At 46.9% G+C, this 14,377-nt stretch overlaps 1 protein-coding gene across 5 annotated transcripts in view; it reads right to left on the reverse strand.

Moving 5' to 3' along the window:
* Nucleotides 1-4,501: 4,501 nt before the first annotated feature.
* The window catches only part of CELSR1 (cadherin EGF LAG seven-pass G-type receptor 1), a 166,527-nt gene continuing 156,651 nt past the window's right edge, over nt 4,502-14,377 (reverse strand). For 2 of the 5 annotated variants that reach the window (XM_083832483.1, XM_083832482.1), the window contains exons 29-35: nt 13,679-13,804; nt 12,087-12,223; nt 11,485-11,588; nt 10,504-10,671; nt 9,574-9,816; nt 9,015-9,279; nt 4,502-7,347 (exon numbers count right to left, since the gene is read on the reverse strand). In XM_083832483.1, coding sequence (XP_083688609.1) covers nt 7,323-7,347; nt 9,015-9,279; nt 9,574-9,816; nt 10,504-10,671; nt 11,485-11,588; nt 12,087-12,223; nt 13,679-13,804 — 1,068 coding nt within the window. In that variant the 3' untranslated portion in view covers nt 4,502-7,322. The remainder of the gene's footprint in view (nt 7,348-9,014; nt 9,280-9,573; nt 9,817-10,503; nt 10,672-11,484; nt 11,589-12,086; nt 12,224-13,678; nt 13,805-14,377) is intronic. The other 3 variants (XM_083832484.1, XM_083832485.1, XM_083832486.1) reach the window with 3 other exon arrangements.

Genomic DNA, 14,377 nt, shown 5'->3' on the forward strand with positions numbered 1-14,377 from the left:
CGATGGCTTTAAGGTGGCTGCATGCCAGTTTGCTCCTTATTGAACCCAGAGGCTAAGCATCAATCATGGAGCAGGAGGAACGTGTCTGTACTCTAAGCCTAAAGGGCTGATCCTGTGAAGGATCTGATCTGTTGGAAGGGCTGGTCCAGGCACAGGTATCTTAACAGCAATGGGCTCCAACGGTGACCGATTCCTGTAGCTAACATACGTCGCTGCATTGAGCACCCCTCATGAAAATACAGCCCCAGGGCAGCAGGGCTCCTCCCTGCTTAGAGAGAGATGGGAAGGGTTTAACATGAAAGGATCTTCCAGCAAATCCCAAAGGACAACTTGTGTGGATCTGTGCCACTCGTTGCGGCAAGCTCAGCACCCTGTGCCCTGCTGGGGGCCAGGTGAGGTGCGGGGAGCTACCAACAAGCCAAACACCATGCTCATGTCATATAGCTGAGCTAGGAAAAAAAAAAAAAAACAAACAAACTGCTTTCGGCTTGTGTTTGATACATCTAAATGAGATCAGTCACAACCATGTTCTCTCCTGGACAGCCCAGTGGAGCACAGCTGTGTATTAGCCACCCACTTGCTCCTGTTATTTTGGCAATTTTGTGCCAGTGGTAGATTTTCTTTACCACCCTGCGGGGCTTTTTTCCTGAACCTTTCATTCCCCAACCTCTCCATCCCCAAAATGTGTTACCTGTGCAGCTGGAAGGGAAGGAGTTAACCATCCAAGGTTTCTTATTCGTTTTGTCCAGTGAATTGAAATGCGTAATAAAATTTACGGATTTTTCTCCAAGTGAACGTGTGTTGTGCAGGGGTAATTTACTGCTTCGCCTGGAAACCTGTCTGCTTCACTTGTTCTCCAACACAGCTGGGGCTGCCTCCTACCGGATTTGGTGGGATGTTCCTCACCTGAAGGGTCCGTGTGGAATGGATCCAGGTGAGAGGGCCATTTATTTCCTTTAAAGCCAGGTATTCTTCACCCTCTTTGAACACGCAGGCCTTTCAGGAGCTGCTTTTATAACTAATGAAGTTACTGCTGTAGGTTCCTTTTATAAAACAAGAGATCTGATGAGCAGGCACTAGGAGTGCGGCTGTTCTGATTGAAGAGCACTCACCTCTGTACCTTCAGGGTGCTCACTCCATCAGAGCTATTTTACGATGGGTGGCTTACCACGTGCTGTCAACGTGTTCTTCCTTCTTTTTCTTTCTCAGTAATCACGCCATGGCAGAATCTGCTTGACTTTCTGTTGCAGGCCTCTTGGGCAGATTTGTACCTCGCTCACTAGTGCTGGAGGTTTTGCTGCTTCTGAGTGATTTTACGGGAACCTCTCCTTGCTGGTGTGCGGGGGCATCGTGCACGCCCGCCCTCTGCATTTCTCTCACCTTTTACTCCTGCCACAGCTGTGATGCAGAGGATGCTCTTCCAAGCTCCACCAGGGCAGTTGCAGCACCCTCAGCTGTGGCCCGTGCGGATCAGAGAACTGCATCCCTCACCCTGCACGGCCCTGGAGTCACTCCTAGGCTATAAATACTTTCACTGCATTAAAAAAATAAAAGTTTATATATGCACAGAACTTCACATGCTTGTTATTTCCTTGAGTGTGCTAATATCTAACAAAAGGATTTTTTAAAAACTATGTTCTTTACTTGGGAAGTGCTGTAGCCTTAAAACACAAACAAGATCATTAAAGACATATTTACAAAGAGTTGCTGTTAAATGACCAAAAGCAAGAGGTTTTCCTACATGTTGGCCAAAGAGGCTGGCATTTTTGCAAGCTGTTATATTTGTAGGGGGAAAAAAAAAAAAAGACAAAACAACCCTGCAAGAAATTAATTCTGGAAACAACCCAGCTGGACACACAGCAACTATTTTAATGAAAGAGAGTGGCAGCACCTGGAAAGCTCCAGCTTTGAGTTCATTTCTATTTCCTGAGTGGATCTGACTTAAAACACTGGCTTTGCACAGGTCCAGATGGGCTCCTGAAGTGTGGATGGGAGGGGGGTCCCACTTTTCTCTCTTTTCGTTTCTTTTCCTTGCCCTGGCAGCCTTTCAGGGCTTGATGCAGAGGAATAGGTCTTGGATGGGTTTCCACCCCGTTTTCCAGCAGCCCATCGGTGGGACTGCGTTTTCCCAGCCGGGCTCCCTGCTGAGCACCCATATGGGGGTGGTTGGGCCCAGCTCAACCCGTGCCACATCTCCTGGCTCAGCTCCGGGCCCTGACTGCCTTCACCAGCTCACACAGACACCAGGCTGCTCCCCCGTCAGATACAGAAAATATGGTCAGAATATGTCAGAAGCATGGCCAGCAGGGCGAGGGAGGGGATTGTCCCCCTCTGCTCTGCTCCCGTGAGACCCCACCTGGGGCCCTGCGTTCAGCTCTGGGGCCCCCAGCACAAGAAGAACATGGACCTGTTGGCACAAGTCCAGAGTAGGGCCATGAGGATGATCAGAGGGCTGGAGCACCTCTCCTATGAAGACAGGCTGAGAGAGTTGGGGTTGTTCAGCCTGGAGAAGAGAAGGCTCCGAGGAGATCTTACAGCGGCCTGCCGGTGCCTAAACGGGGCCTGCAGGAAAGCTGAGGGACTCTTTGTCAGGGGTGTAGTAATAGGACAAGGGGGAATGGCTTTAAACCAAAAAAGGGCAGACTTAGATTAGGTGTTTGGAAGGAATTCTTCACTCAGAGTTGGCAAGGCCCTGGCACAGGTTGCCCAGAGAAGCTGTGGCTGCCCCATCCCTGGAGGTGCTCAAGGCCAGGCTGGATGGGGCTTTGGGCAGCCTGGTCTGGTGGGAGGTGTCCCTGCCCATGGCAGGGGGTTGGAATTAGATGATTTTTAAGGTCCCTTTCATCCCAAACCATTCTGTGATTTTTAAGTAATATTTGGGTGTGAAGGAGCAGATCCCCTAGGTGACTCCAGGCCCCACCAGAGGACCTGCTGCAGCTGCTGGCTCTGGCCAAGAGGACAGACACTGGCCTGGCACAGAGCCCCAGAGGGGGTCCTAGGGACACTTGGAAATACTTCGTAAGTATTTCCAAGCCACTAACGAGTTAACATGGTCTCTGCAACACCCATCAGACTAATCTAATTTTCTTCTTTCCTGCGGTGCCTGGCATGTTGGATAAAGGAGCAGCAGCAGATGGGACACGTCTTCAAGTAAAGCCTTTGATACTGTCCGGCACCATGTTCTCTCACACCAAACACAGGCAGCGAGGGCTGATGTTATTCGATATGAGGTAGGTGCAAAACTCTCTGGGCCAGAAGGCATGTTTTACAAGATCCCTCTTGGGCTCAGTTTTATTTGATATTTTCATTCACGGGCTGGAAGATGAAATGGAAGGTAGCCTGTAAAATCTGCAGATGTTGCCAAAGGACTCCAGGCATCCTCACAGACAGGATTAAGATTCAAAATGAGTATAAGAAACTGGAGAACGGATCCAAAATCAAGAGGCTAAAATGAAAAATGAGAACAGTGCGAATTGCTTCTTATGGGGAGGGAAAGCGAACTGCCTAAGTGCAAACTGGGCCATAAAGGCGAGGCAGAACAGCATTAGGGCCGCGGGGCCCAAATGCATCCCAATCTGGCCCTGGCTCTGCTGGCTATTGGCAGATATATTGGGATTGTCATTTAGGACTTTTAAGACTCTGTTAGACAAATCCACATGTGTATTTGATTCTGGGTTGTTGGAGGGGGCTGAGCTATGTGAGCGCTTAGGTTACTTCAGCACTGTCCTTCCATGTTGCTGCCACTGGTCCGTCTTCCAGACTCTTTCTTCCTGCACTTTGCTTAGGGCAAATCTGATTTTTTTTTGGCTGTTGTTAGGCCTGCCTCTTGCATTTTGTGGGCAGCGCTGGTCTCTTTTATCTCTGCTATCTCCAAAAAGGATGCATTAGACCTGAAGAGATGGAAGAAGGGCAAGAAGGAAGGCTGAACAAGAGTAAGAGCCTTTCCTTGCTGCTTGTGACTGAATCAGGCAAACCACTGTGCACCAGAAGTCTCCATGGGTCCAAAAGCAATAGGACAAATTATTGGGAGCTTCCGAGCTGCATCTTGCTGGGGGCTTGGACCCTGTTGGGGACTGTGGACCCTGCTGGGGCTGCCTCACTGTGTAACACTGCTGTGACAATCCTCTTTTCCTAAACGTCTGCTGTTGGCTGGTACTGGAGGCAGGACCCTGGTCTGTCCTGTATGAGTCCTGCTGACGTGAAAGCCTGGGTCTTTTTTTAATGCTTTTCTGCAGAAAAATGGGCTTTGTGTAAACGAGAACAAACAAGTGTTATTGGTCCACCAAAAGCGAACTTGTACAATAAAATTTAAAAACAGTTTCCCTTTGGGCTAATTGCTTGGCTTTGTTTAGCGGTTTGCAAATCAAAGCTCCCCATCTTTGATTTTGCCCCTAAATCATTCCAGTAACCATTCTCTCGCTCCCTGACCTCACACGCTGCCAGGTTATTGCCTAATGTTTAGGAACACTTACAGAAAAGCAGGCCAGATGATATTGGGAAATACTTTATTGCCAGAATGCTGGCAGACGCTTGCAGGTCCCTGATGTGCCTCATAAGACACTTTAACGAAGAAGACCTGCACAACAGCCTAAAAAGTACAGCACGAGCAGGACCACAGCTTAGCCAACAAAGTCAGAAAAGGTTCTTCTCATCACAGGCTTGCATTGCCTCCCCTCCCCTGGCCAAACTCAGGGTCTGCCATACCATGGGGTGTTCGCAAGCAGATTTTCCCCTCCACGGAAACTGGGTGCACAAGAAGCTGAGGTTTGGCCTGGGTGGATGTCAACGCACCAATGTCCTGGGGGTTCATCAGTGCAAATTCTGCAGGAACAAGGAATGTGCTTGGTAAAAGAACAAAAACCAAACCCCAAAGAAAACAAAAGCCCCCAAACCAAGCCTTCCTCCCAAACGAAGACTCAGCCTCACAGTGAACTTAAAGCATCTGCAAAACATGAATACGAAGGCTTTTCCAGAACCGAGGGCATTTAATGCCCGACCCATAGCAGAGCTCTCTGCGGTGCTGCAGGAAGGACGGGACACAGGCTCTGCTCCTCGCAGCCCAAACCTGACGCCTTGTGCACATAAAGGGCACCTGATTGTAAGGGAGTGGTGGGGGTGAAGCTTTACAGCCTTTGCTTCCTTGGCAAGAGCAATAGGTACCAGCACGTCTCCCCTCCTGCTACTTTGTAAAAACCTAAAAATGCCACTTGGGCCCTCAGCATCCATTCGGCATTGAAAATAAACTCCAGAAGTTCAAAAAAAAATCTTAATTTATTGTAAATTCTCCTTTCATCTGTGCTGCAATTCCAGTGTTCTGCACATTAATAAATACACATTTGTTTAAAAAAAAAAAAAAAGAAAACAAAAAACCTCCAGTGTCTAATCTGCCATAAAGCTTTTAAAAAGTCATAAAAATAGGTTTTAATTTTTTGTCATTAACACAACTGACCCTCCTTTACTGCAACAATTCTGATCAAAATAAAAACTACCTACATCTCACTGGGACAAAATATACATACACAGATGTAAAAACAGCTAGCAGGGGTTATACACAATGCCTGAGCACACAGCCAAGTGTCAGGCACCTAAAACATTCAGAACTTTTTGTCAGCCAGAAAATTTCACACAGCATGATGCATAATTTTTACAGGACCAGTACCCTTCCTCCCCCTCCCTTCCCAAAGACATTTCCTAAATGCATTTAAAAGCGCATAGGAATGTAACAAAACCCAGATTGCTCTGTATTTGCCTTTTGTTTTGTTTTGTTTTGTTTTTCCTGATCTCCTGCATTCTATTTAGGGTGATTTTCTGTACCTTCCCTTTCACATATGCACTCATACACATGAGCTGGTATTTTCCCAAAGGGCTGCTCTGGAGCGCGGGGAGCTCCTGAGAGCCTTGGTGGTCACGGCCGTACCATTGAACGTGAAACCTTAATCCTTCCACGCGCTTTTGGACACACCAGGAAGGCCAGGGATTTCTCAAAGAGCTGGGAAATGAAGCCCGGCCATCCTTCCAGCCTCGTGTTTCTGCTTTGATTTGCAGCTTGCTGACTCAAGAGGGAGAGAAAGCAGCAGTAAAATAAAATGACTGCCCCTCGTGCAGAACCGGGGAGGAGGACCCTCTTCTTGGGAGGCTGTTTTGTCCCTGAGCCAGACCAGCAGTGTCCGAGAAACCCACTCCACAGCTACACCACTTGTTTTCTTGTTCTTGCTACGGGAAATATCGATTTGACTTCTTCCATACAAGGACTGTGTTGAAATCTTAAGACTAAGACATAACGTATTTTTAGCCCTGAAGTTCAGTTTCTGAACATTTCAATGCACTTGAGAGAAGAGGCCAAAACACCAAAAAATGAAAAAAAAAAAAACCCACCAATTTTTTTTTCAGTTTTAGAAGAGGTTACGAAAAAACATACTGTGTCCTTAAAGTGTTCCAAAATCTGTCAACAAAACTTATAAATTATATTCCTGGATTTAGAAATAATCTTTACTGCCTTATTTTGAAAACTGCATTGCATCCTAAGGTGGTTTCCATGCAAACATCAGTTACTTTATCAAATGCCAAATTCAAGTAAGATTGTGCAATGTTTATATAAAAAATATCAAAAACTCTTTTAATTGATTTCCTGTTATCAAATTACGAAGATCAGTATAAATGTAAAATATACAAAGGAACTTTTTCTTTAGCATCACCATACAAAATATATAAAAGTATCTACACTTTATATATATATATATATAAAGGATTTTTATTTTTATTTTCTGAGACGACGTGTCCATAGGGGGCTGGAGAGAGATGCTGGCATAGAAACTGAAGGACACTTGTTGGGATATTCCTCCCCAGAGTCCAGCACGCCGAACGGTTCACGCTGTAGCTGGAGAAAAGTTCACGAGAGGCATCTCCTGGTGCTTGCCTTGAGGCGGACGGGTTGTCTTCCTGTAGGTCCACTGCAGTAACTTGTTTTTCCTTGTTTCTCCCCAGCAGCTGAGCAACTCCTGCAGCACTGTCCACACTGCAAGAAGGAATTCAGCCCTTGCTGGGAATCCTTGTGGGAATCCTTGGGGCCACTTCCATGCTTTTTGGCACAGGTTGGCGTCGCGTGCAGCGTTGTCACAGAGCGGCCCCATCACGGGCAGCTGGGCACCGTGTCTCCGCTGCGAGCAGCCAGGAGTCTGCCAGCACATGAAACCACGCGGGAATCAGAGCCACCTTCGTCCTCCTGGCTGTGCAGAGACTCCAGAGAAGTCTGAGGCACCCAGGCAGTGACCCTGCGGTGAGGAGTCCAGAACTCGCAGCAGCGCTCACGGTTTCCTGATGGTTCAAATTGAAGTTTCGTTACTGCCTCTGTTAGTGGGAAGAAGCAATCATGCAGGCTTGGGGTTAGACAGGCACAGGCGAACAGCTCCACCCAAATCTACCTGATCCCTTTTAGTAAGGGCTCATGCTCCATGAAATTACCAACCGAACATCCCTGGGGGATGCTGCCCTTGAGGGCAAGATCGGCTGGGAGCGTTATTTACCGGCGGTACCCAAGAGATGCACGATTTAGAGAAAAATTTACCAAGTGATTGTGTTTGGCTAACGCTTAGGTGAAGATGTGAGGTTCACACAAAAACCTTGCAAGCTGTTAGAAACCTGGTATTTCAGACAGATTCATGCATTCTGCTGTCAAACAGTTTTACCGTATGCAAAAGGTGCAGAGAACAAAACAGTTGTTTAGTACGCCAGGTCGGCTAGCTTTTCCCCAGTAAAGAATCTATTACCTGGTAGCAGCAAGCAGTTATTGCTTGTTAAAGACACCCCTGTTTCCTAGCTAAGCAGGAGATATTCAACAACCAGTCCCCAACAATCCGAAGATGTATTTCTGTAGCGAGCCGGGAATGGGCTGCGCACCCTTGAACGGCATGGGTGTCTAAAGCATGTTAGAATTAAAGATGGGCGAGAAATTTTCTCTTTGTTTGGAGAAGGAGTGAGACTATTATTTGTGTTAATAAAAGGAAGACTGTGTGTGTAAAATGTTTACACAGACTTTACTTAAGGTTGTTCTCGCTTTGAATGTGAGAACTGTGATGAGTAATGAGGTTTCTGAGAATACCCTTTGGCTGGAAGCTTGCTCAGCCTTTCGTTGGTGTTTGATTTCGTTTAGAACGGCAAACACACACACTGTGCAGTGGGTGGGAATCGCACACCTGCTAATTTAAGGTCAGTGGCTTGACACAACTCTTTTCTCTGCAGCCACTGGATCTCACACCCAGGTAACACGCTCCCCCTGCTCGGCTGGATCCCCCCATGCTCCCCCCCAGGCTCACCCCACAAAATGCTGAGCTTCCTCCAGGTCCTGCTCGTTCGCGTCCTGCCCCTGCCTGCCCTCCTCCAGCTGCCTGCTGGACACCCACCGCACCTCTTGCTGGACACGCATCAAGAAATGCTGCTCTGTGTTTGCCCTGCTCTGATCCTCCTCCTCGGGTGCCTGGTACTGGCCATATTATAATTATTTGCACCCCATTAGATCCCTGATGGCCCCAAACATCCTCCTTGCTACAAAACGGGAGAACTGGTGAAAAAGGAGAGGGGGAAAAAGAACGCTCCATCGGTCCGAGGTGTGTGAAGGTGAGAGGCTGGGAGCACAGAGGTGGAACCAGGAGGCAGCCCTGAGCAGGGCACTCCTGAAGGCACGCAGGCCCCGCACCAAGGAAATGGGGCAGACCTATGTTGCTCATGCCAGCGTGCCAGTAACAATCCAGTTTGCCAGTTGAGAGCACACCAGGATGACTGGTGATGGGTTTCTATCATGGCACCTTGCCTGTGATACCCGTTTTTGGCCTTCTCGTCAGTGAAACACTGTGGTGTGGGGACGTGGTGTGGGCAAGCAATCAGCAAGGCCACTGGTGAAGGACTCCAGTGCAGTCCCCAGGTGAAATCCTTGCTCGTGTGGGAGTTTGGGGCTGGAAAGCGGAGGGAGAGGCCAGACCCACGGGAGGTCTGCCAGGGCATCCCAGTGTGGTACTTACTCTGAGTCTGAGGTCTCAGCATGTCCTGTTCCCACGTGCACATTCATGGCCATGCCGTTGAGCTGGTCTCGAGACTGCTCCCTCCGAGCATTTTTTACTGTCACCCCCAAGTCCGAAGGAGAGCGGACCCCATCGTTTGTCCCCAGGGAAGTAGTCCTGGATGAGATCGTGGTCTGATTATAATCCGATAGCTTTTCCCGCAGTCGATTCTTCATATTCTTGTCCATCAGAGGGGGAGGGTAGGTGACTTTGTTTTTTAAGATGCCTGTTACAGAAGAGAGGGAAGAGTCAGAATTTCGAAACATATCAGTAAATTCATTTAACAAGCTGAACACATCCAAAAAGTGACATTTCATATTTCTTAATCAGAATTCTGCTTTGCCACTTTATTTCAGAACTGCAAGATTAGACTTCACCAGCTGCTTCCTAGCTTCCTCCCTGGTTACACAGGTTGAAGCCATTTGGAGATTGCTCTTCCCCAGCGCAGCTACGACATTAACTGATGCCCATTAACGCCCCAGCCTCCCAGTGTGCTGTGAAGTTGTGCTGGCCACCTTACCTTTCCTCTGCTCTGGCTGCTGGTTATTCTGGTGGGACAGAGGTCTGTTCTCCTTCTGCTGCCCTTCGTTCTCTTTGTCCTGCGGCGCTTCGTTGTTGTGGTTCATCTGGTTTTCCCTGTGGAGCTCCACATTGACCTTGGTCTCGACTTTGAGTTTCTGTTTCCCACTGGGGTCCTCGCTGTCGCTGGCCGTTATGCACTCTGTGGGCCAATAGGGTTTCACATGATTGGGAAGGGTATCGACTGCAATGCAAAAAAACACTCGCTCGAAAACCACTGTTTGGTAGGCTTGCTCAACCACTGCCCAGCCAGTCTCATCTCCTGCAGCTGGGGAGTAGCTGTGTGCCAGACCAGAGCAACGCTTTCGATGATTCTTGCTGGACTCCTCTACTCTGGGGTGCAGCAAACCCCCCAGAAACACTTCTGGCAGGATGGCAGGGTGTCCCTGCTCAGAGCGAGGCTGCTGGCACCACTGAGGGGTGTGAGACAAATCTGCCCTCTCAGCTGTCCAGGGATGGCGATCCCTGGGGCTCCCTGGGGACGGTGGTTTCTTAGGGATGAGGGCACCTGAGGAACTTGGTGCTGTGTCTGTGCAGAGCACACAGCTTGGACACTGCCTTACCTATCTGTCTAAACTAACTCATCTTTAGAAGACAAACTGCACCTAGGAATGCCCATACCCTGCCACGTAGCGCTGATACTGGTGGCCTCTCCTGACACCGCTAAATCCACAAGCATCTATTGCATGAAGATTGGCAGGTATTTCTTCCTCCTGCCTTCAAAATAACCCTTCTCCCTTCACATGAGATTTTGCTGGCTGTGTAACGCCATTTCCAAACGCTGTATGCTAGCCCGATAAATTCATTCCATCTACTCTAAAACTATTTTAAATAAAATACACCCATTGCTGTTCCTTCGCACCAGAAATACCTTTAGGTGTGCTGTGGAGAGGGCCACGTTCATTATTTTTGGAAGTGGATGTGTTCCACTTTTTCTCTGGCTCAAGCCCGTCTTCCTCGCTGTCCGATGAATGGGAGGAGGCGTAGGAGCTGCTGTGTTCGTCGAGGGACAGCTCGCTGTCAGAGTCTGAATCATGCTCTACAAACGTGGAAAGGGGAAATAGAGCAATGAGAGGGTGAGCAGGAGCGGGACACGTTCATCTGATGAACACATGAACACAAAGACAAGGCACGCATCTGGTTCAGGACACGCCAGGGATGAGCACTTCCAGCCACAGGTGTTCTCAGATTAACTCACAAGGACTGTGGCATCCACCTAAGTAATTATGGAAGCACACTGCTCTGCTCAGCTGATGGGCAGGACCTTTTTTCTGCAAGGGGGCTGCAGAACAGAACAGGAATACTTTTTCTCACTATCCAATACACAGAACAGCAGCTCCACAGCATCTCAGTCAACACAACATGCTGGCAGAGGTACCTAAAAATATCAGGAAATCTGCAAATGCAGTATAAATACTGCTACAAGGCAACAAAATTTAACATCAAGACCCCAAACGGAAATCAGCGAAGAGACAGTTCTCATCTTCTTGTACAAAACACGTAGCTGTAAAAGAGGATATTGCCTCAAGGTCTCAAACATTAAAAGATGTCCAATTAAAAATCAAGAGCAGCAGCGCATAATTCGTGAGAAAGAAGAGGGACGCCAGAAACTGTCAACAGTTGTGACAGCTGTCAGATTAAAACTGAGCCATCACAAGAAGCAGATAGATAATTCCATTCCAGAATTCCCTGGTACGGCAACCATTGCATATCTCGTTATGCCAACAGCACTACGAGAATGAGGCACACCAAGTCAGAGTAAGTGCTCCTCCTATTTACACAAGCCTTTGAAAAAAGTGCTGAGAAGGAAAAGGTTCACAACTGGGTCAAAGCATTTAAAAAACATTCTTACCATTGGATTTAGAAGGATTCCTATGAAAAATGGAGGAATCTGCTTCAGTCTGACCAGCCCTTGCTTGACTTGAGGATCCACTGAGCTTATGAGCAGCATCATCCCTTAAAGAATAAAAACAGGGGACAACTTTCTTGGTCACTTCACTGTTCTTAACAACAAGGCAGACATGCAGATGAGATTCTTCTGGTCAAACACAGACAGCTGCAGTGCATGCTCAACTGATTGGCAGAGTAGGTACTTTTACAGCAAGACAGGTTATGTCTGCCTTTGGAGACATGAATTGCACCCTGAAAAAGCCTGATGTTAATAAGCTAAATCCCACTCCTTGAGACACATCTAGATTTTAACAGGCAAGCAGCACAGCCCAAATAGTTAACATAATAGCCACGTTAACCACTGCACTACTGGAAGTCCCCACTGAAGATGCATGCAAAAGAAAACACACAAAGGAAAATAACAGTCTCACGAAGCAGAACAGTTACAACGTAAAACAAGTTGCACTTGAACCAAAACATGTCTGTTTTGATTTTTCTTTTCCACAAGAGGAATGAAAAGGGAAAGGCAAGCACCTGAAAGCCATGCACCTGCCACCTGATTACCTGAGAATATAAGCAAGGTAGCTATTGTGGCTCTTGGCTGACCTGACGGTGCTTTCTAGGGAGACAGTGGATTCCCCAAGGGTCGTGCGATACATATTTGGCTCTTCTATGTATGTGTTGTTACAGTTCAGAGATCGCTGAAGGAAAAAAAAGACACAAAGGAATAGTGAATGACAAGAAGAACTCTTTTAAGCAACATAATGTAGTGGATTCCTGACCTTCCCAGGCAGACCTCTCCATTCAGCCAGGCTCACTGACCAGGACAGATGCAGAAGCTGGAGCCTGAGATCTGTAATTGACTTTCTTTCTTCAGAAAGTTTGTTCAAAAGACTCAGACCAGCCCTCCGTATGCCTCCTCTCCTACAGTTGATGTAACCAACTGTAGAGCGTCGTGCCTGGGAAATGGAGTTGGTGACAGTCTCCTTCAGCTTATTGCTTCTGGTGGCCTGCTGGGCACTGGGGCACTGTGTGCCTTTGTGGCAGAAAGATTTGAAACGTGACTTGAGAGTCTGCTATGAGCCATTAAGGACATTGGAGAGAAAGCCTGATAATTTTTGCATCGTTTAACTCAAGTCCACGTCTCGTTAATGTTACTGCAAGCAGATGTGTAATCAGATCAAAGCAAGAAAATATCCTTTCCGTGTTTTTTTACCAGGGTCTGTGGACAGAGACTTGGTTATTCAGCACAATGCTTTAAATGCCCACAACTTGTGAAACCCAGGCTCACAGGCCCTGCTCATCAAAAGTGTGTTGGTGCCTCGCTTCCACTGAAACCAATTGCTTGAAAACCATTGCAGAAGTAGCTCTTAATACCTCTTCCTCAATTTCCCACCTGATAGTAAAATCTAAGTATGAAGGACTTAGATTTCCTTGTTAAAAATAGATTTAAGCAATGTCTGTGTTGTAAACCAGATGAGCAAAGGCCTGTTCTCAGTTGTGAAAGTAAATGGCAGTGCACAGTACAACTCTAGTCCACATTGCTGAACTCTTTTTGTTCCTCCCAGAACAAGATTGCCAAATCAACGTTGCCTCTTTGGGAACATTCATTGGCCCATGCTGGCCTCTCTTATCCCCAGCCATACCTACACTTTGGGAGACTAGCTGTAAGCTGGCACAGCTAGAACCATGTCAGGGGATGCACTCACAGTTAAATCTCATGGACAGCTGCAGGCCAGGGCTCAATCCCATGATCTGATCCTATTTAATAGTGTGGATGTCAGTGGGTTTTCAATATAGCTGGAAGGGTAACCAGTTACCCCCATTTACAAGTTTCCGACTGTCCATTATATAAGTCAACATGACTATAACCAGAACAGTGCATGAATTCCTACTGAAAGTCCACATTACCCATGAGTGCATTAAAATCCTCAAAGGAACCAAGTGGTTTGTGATGCAGAGGGAAAAAAACTATTCCCTCTCAAATGTTTTAATTGAAACAGTAATCAAAACTTTTGAGAGAAGCCAGTAATCTTCATAAAAGTCACTTAAATAAATCAGACAATTCCCTTAGTTATGGACAAGCCACCTGCAAATGCATTTTTGGTAACTTCTACCAGCATGAAGGATGTTCTTTTCCCATTTTTTTTCCTTACAGTTAGTAACGTAGCTCTTGTGGCAGTGGAATCATCTGGAAGAGGTTTCTTTCCAGTTAAAGTATTCTTCAAATGCTTCCTGACTTCTTTGTTAAACACGCAGTGGAAGAAGAAAATGAACAGCCCCTGGATCATTTTAGAGAAAGAAAGAATAAATCTAAATGATTCAATACCACTAAACTGCAGATACAAATAGGTATTAGAGAACAGTCATTCTGAAACAACCCCTGAATTCTAGTTCAGAGTCAGTGATTTCAATAGCAATAACTATTTCCTGTCTTCGACTGAAATAGCATTGACTGATCTCCTAGGACTTCTTCACTATTTGCTTCCAAGTTTAAATGTGCATCAAGGGCCTTGGAAAATACACACAATGATGTATTCCTCCAGGATTTATAGAGCAGAGCTCATGGTAGTTCTCACCCTGCCCCACAGTTTGGGAAGAAATATTCTTCTCAATATATCCAGTGAGGACCTCAGTGTCCCACCGACAGACATTTCAGGGAGTATCAGGGCTGTACTTGCATTAAGATTTTAGAGCTTTTAACACGGATGATGAGACAAAAGCAATAGCAGCACATCAAAAATATCACAGCCTTCAGTGAAAACCTCTGGAAATGGGGAACTTCTGTGGTAGGTGTCCTTATTACTGTTGCTTACAGAACCTTAGAAAGCTTTGTAAGACATGGAGAGATACTG

This window comes from Anser anser (assembly GCF_964211835.1).
Source record: "Anser anser genome assembly, chromosome: 1".
Taxonomy (NCBI): Eukaryota; Metazoa; Chordata; class Aves; order Anseriformes; family Anatidae; genus Anser; species Anser anser.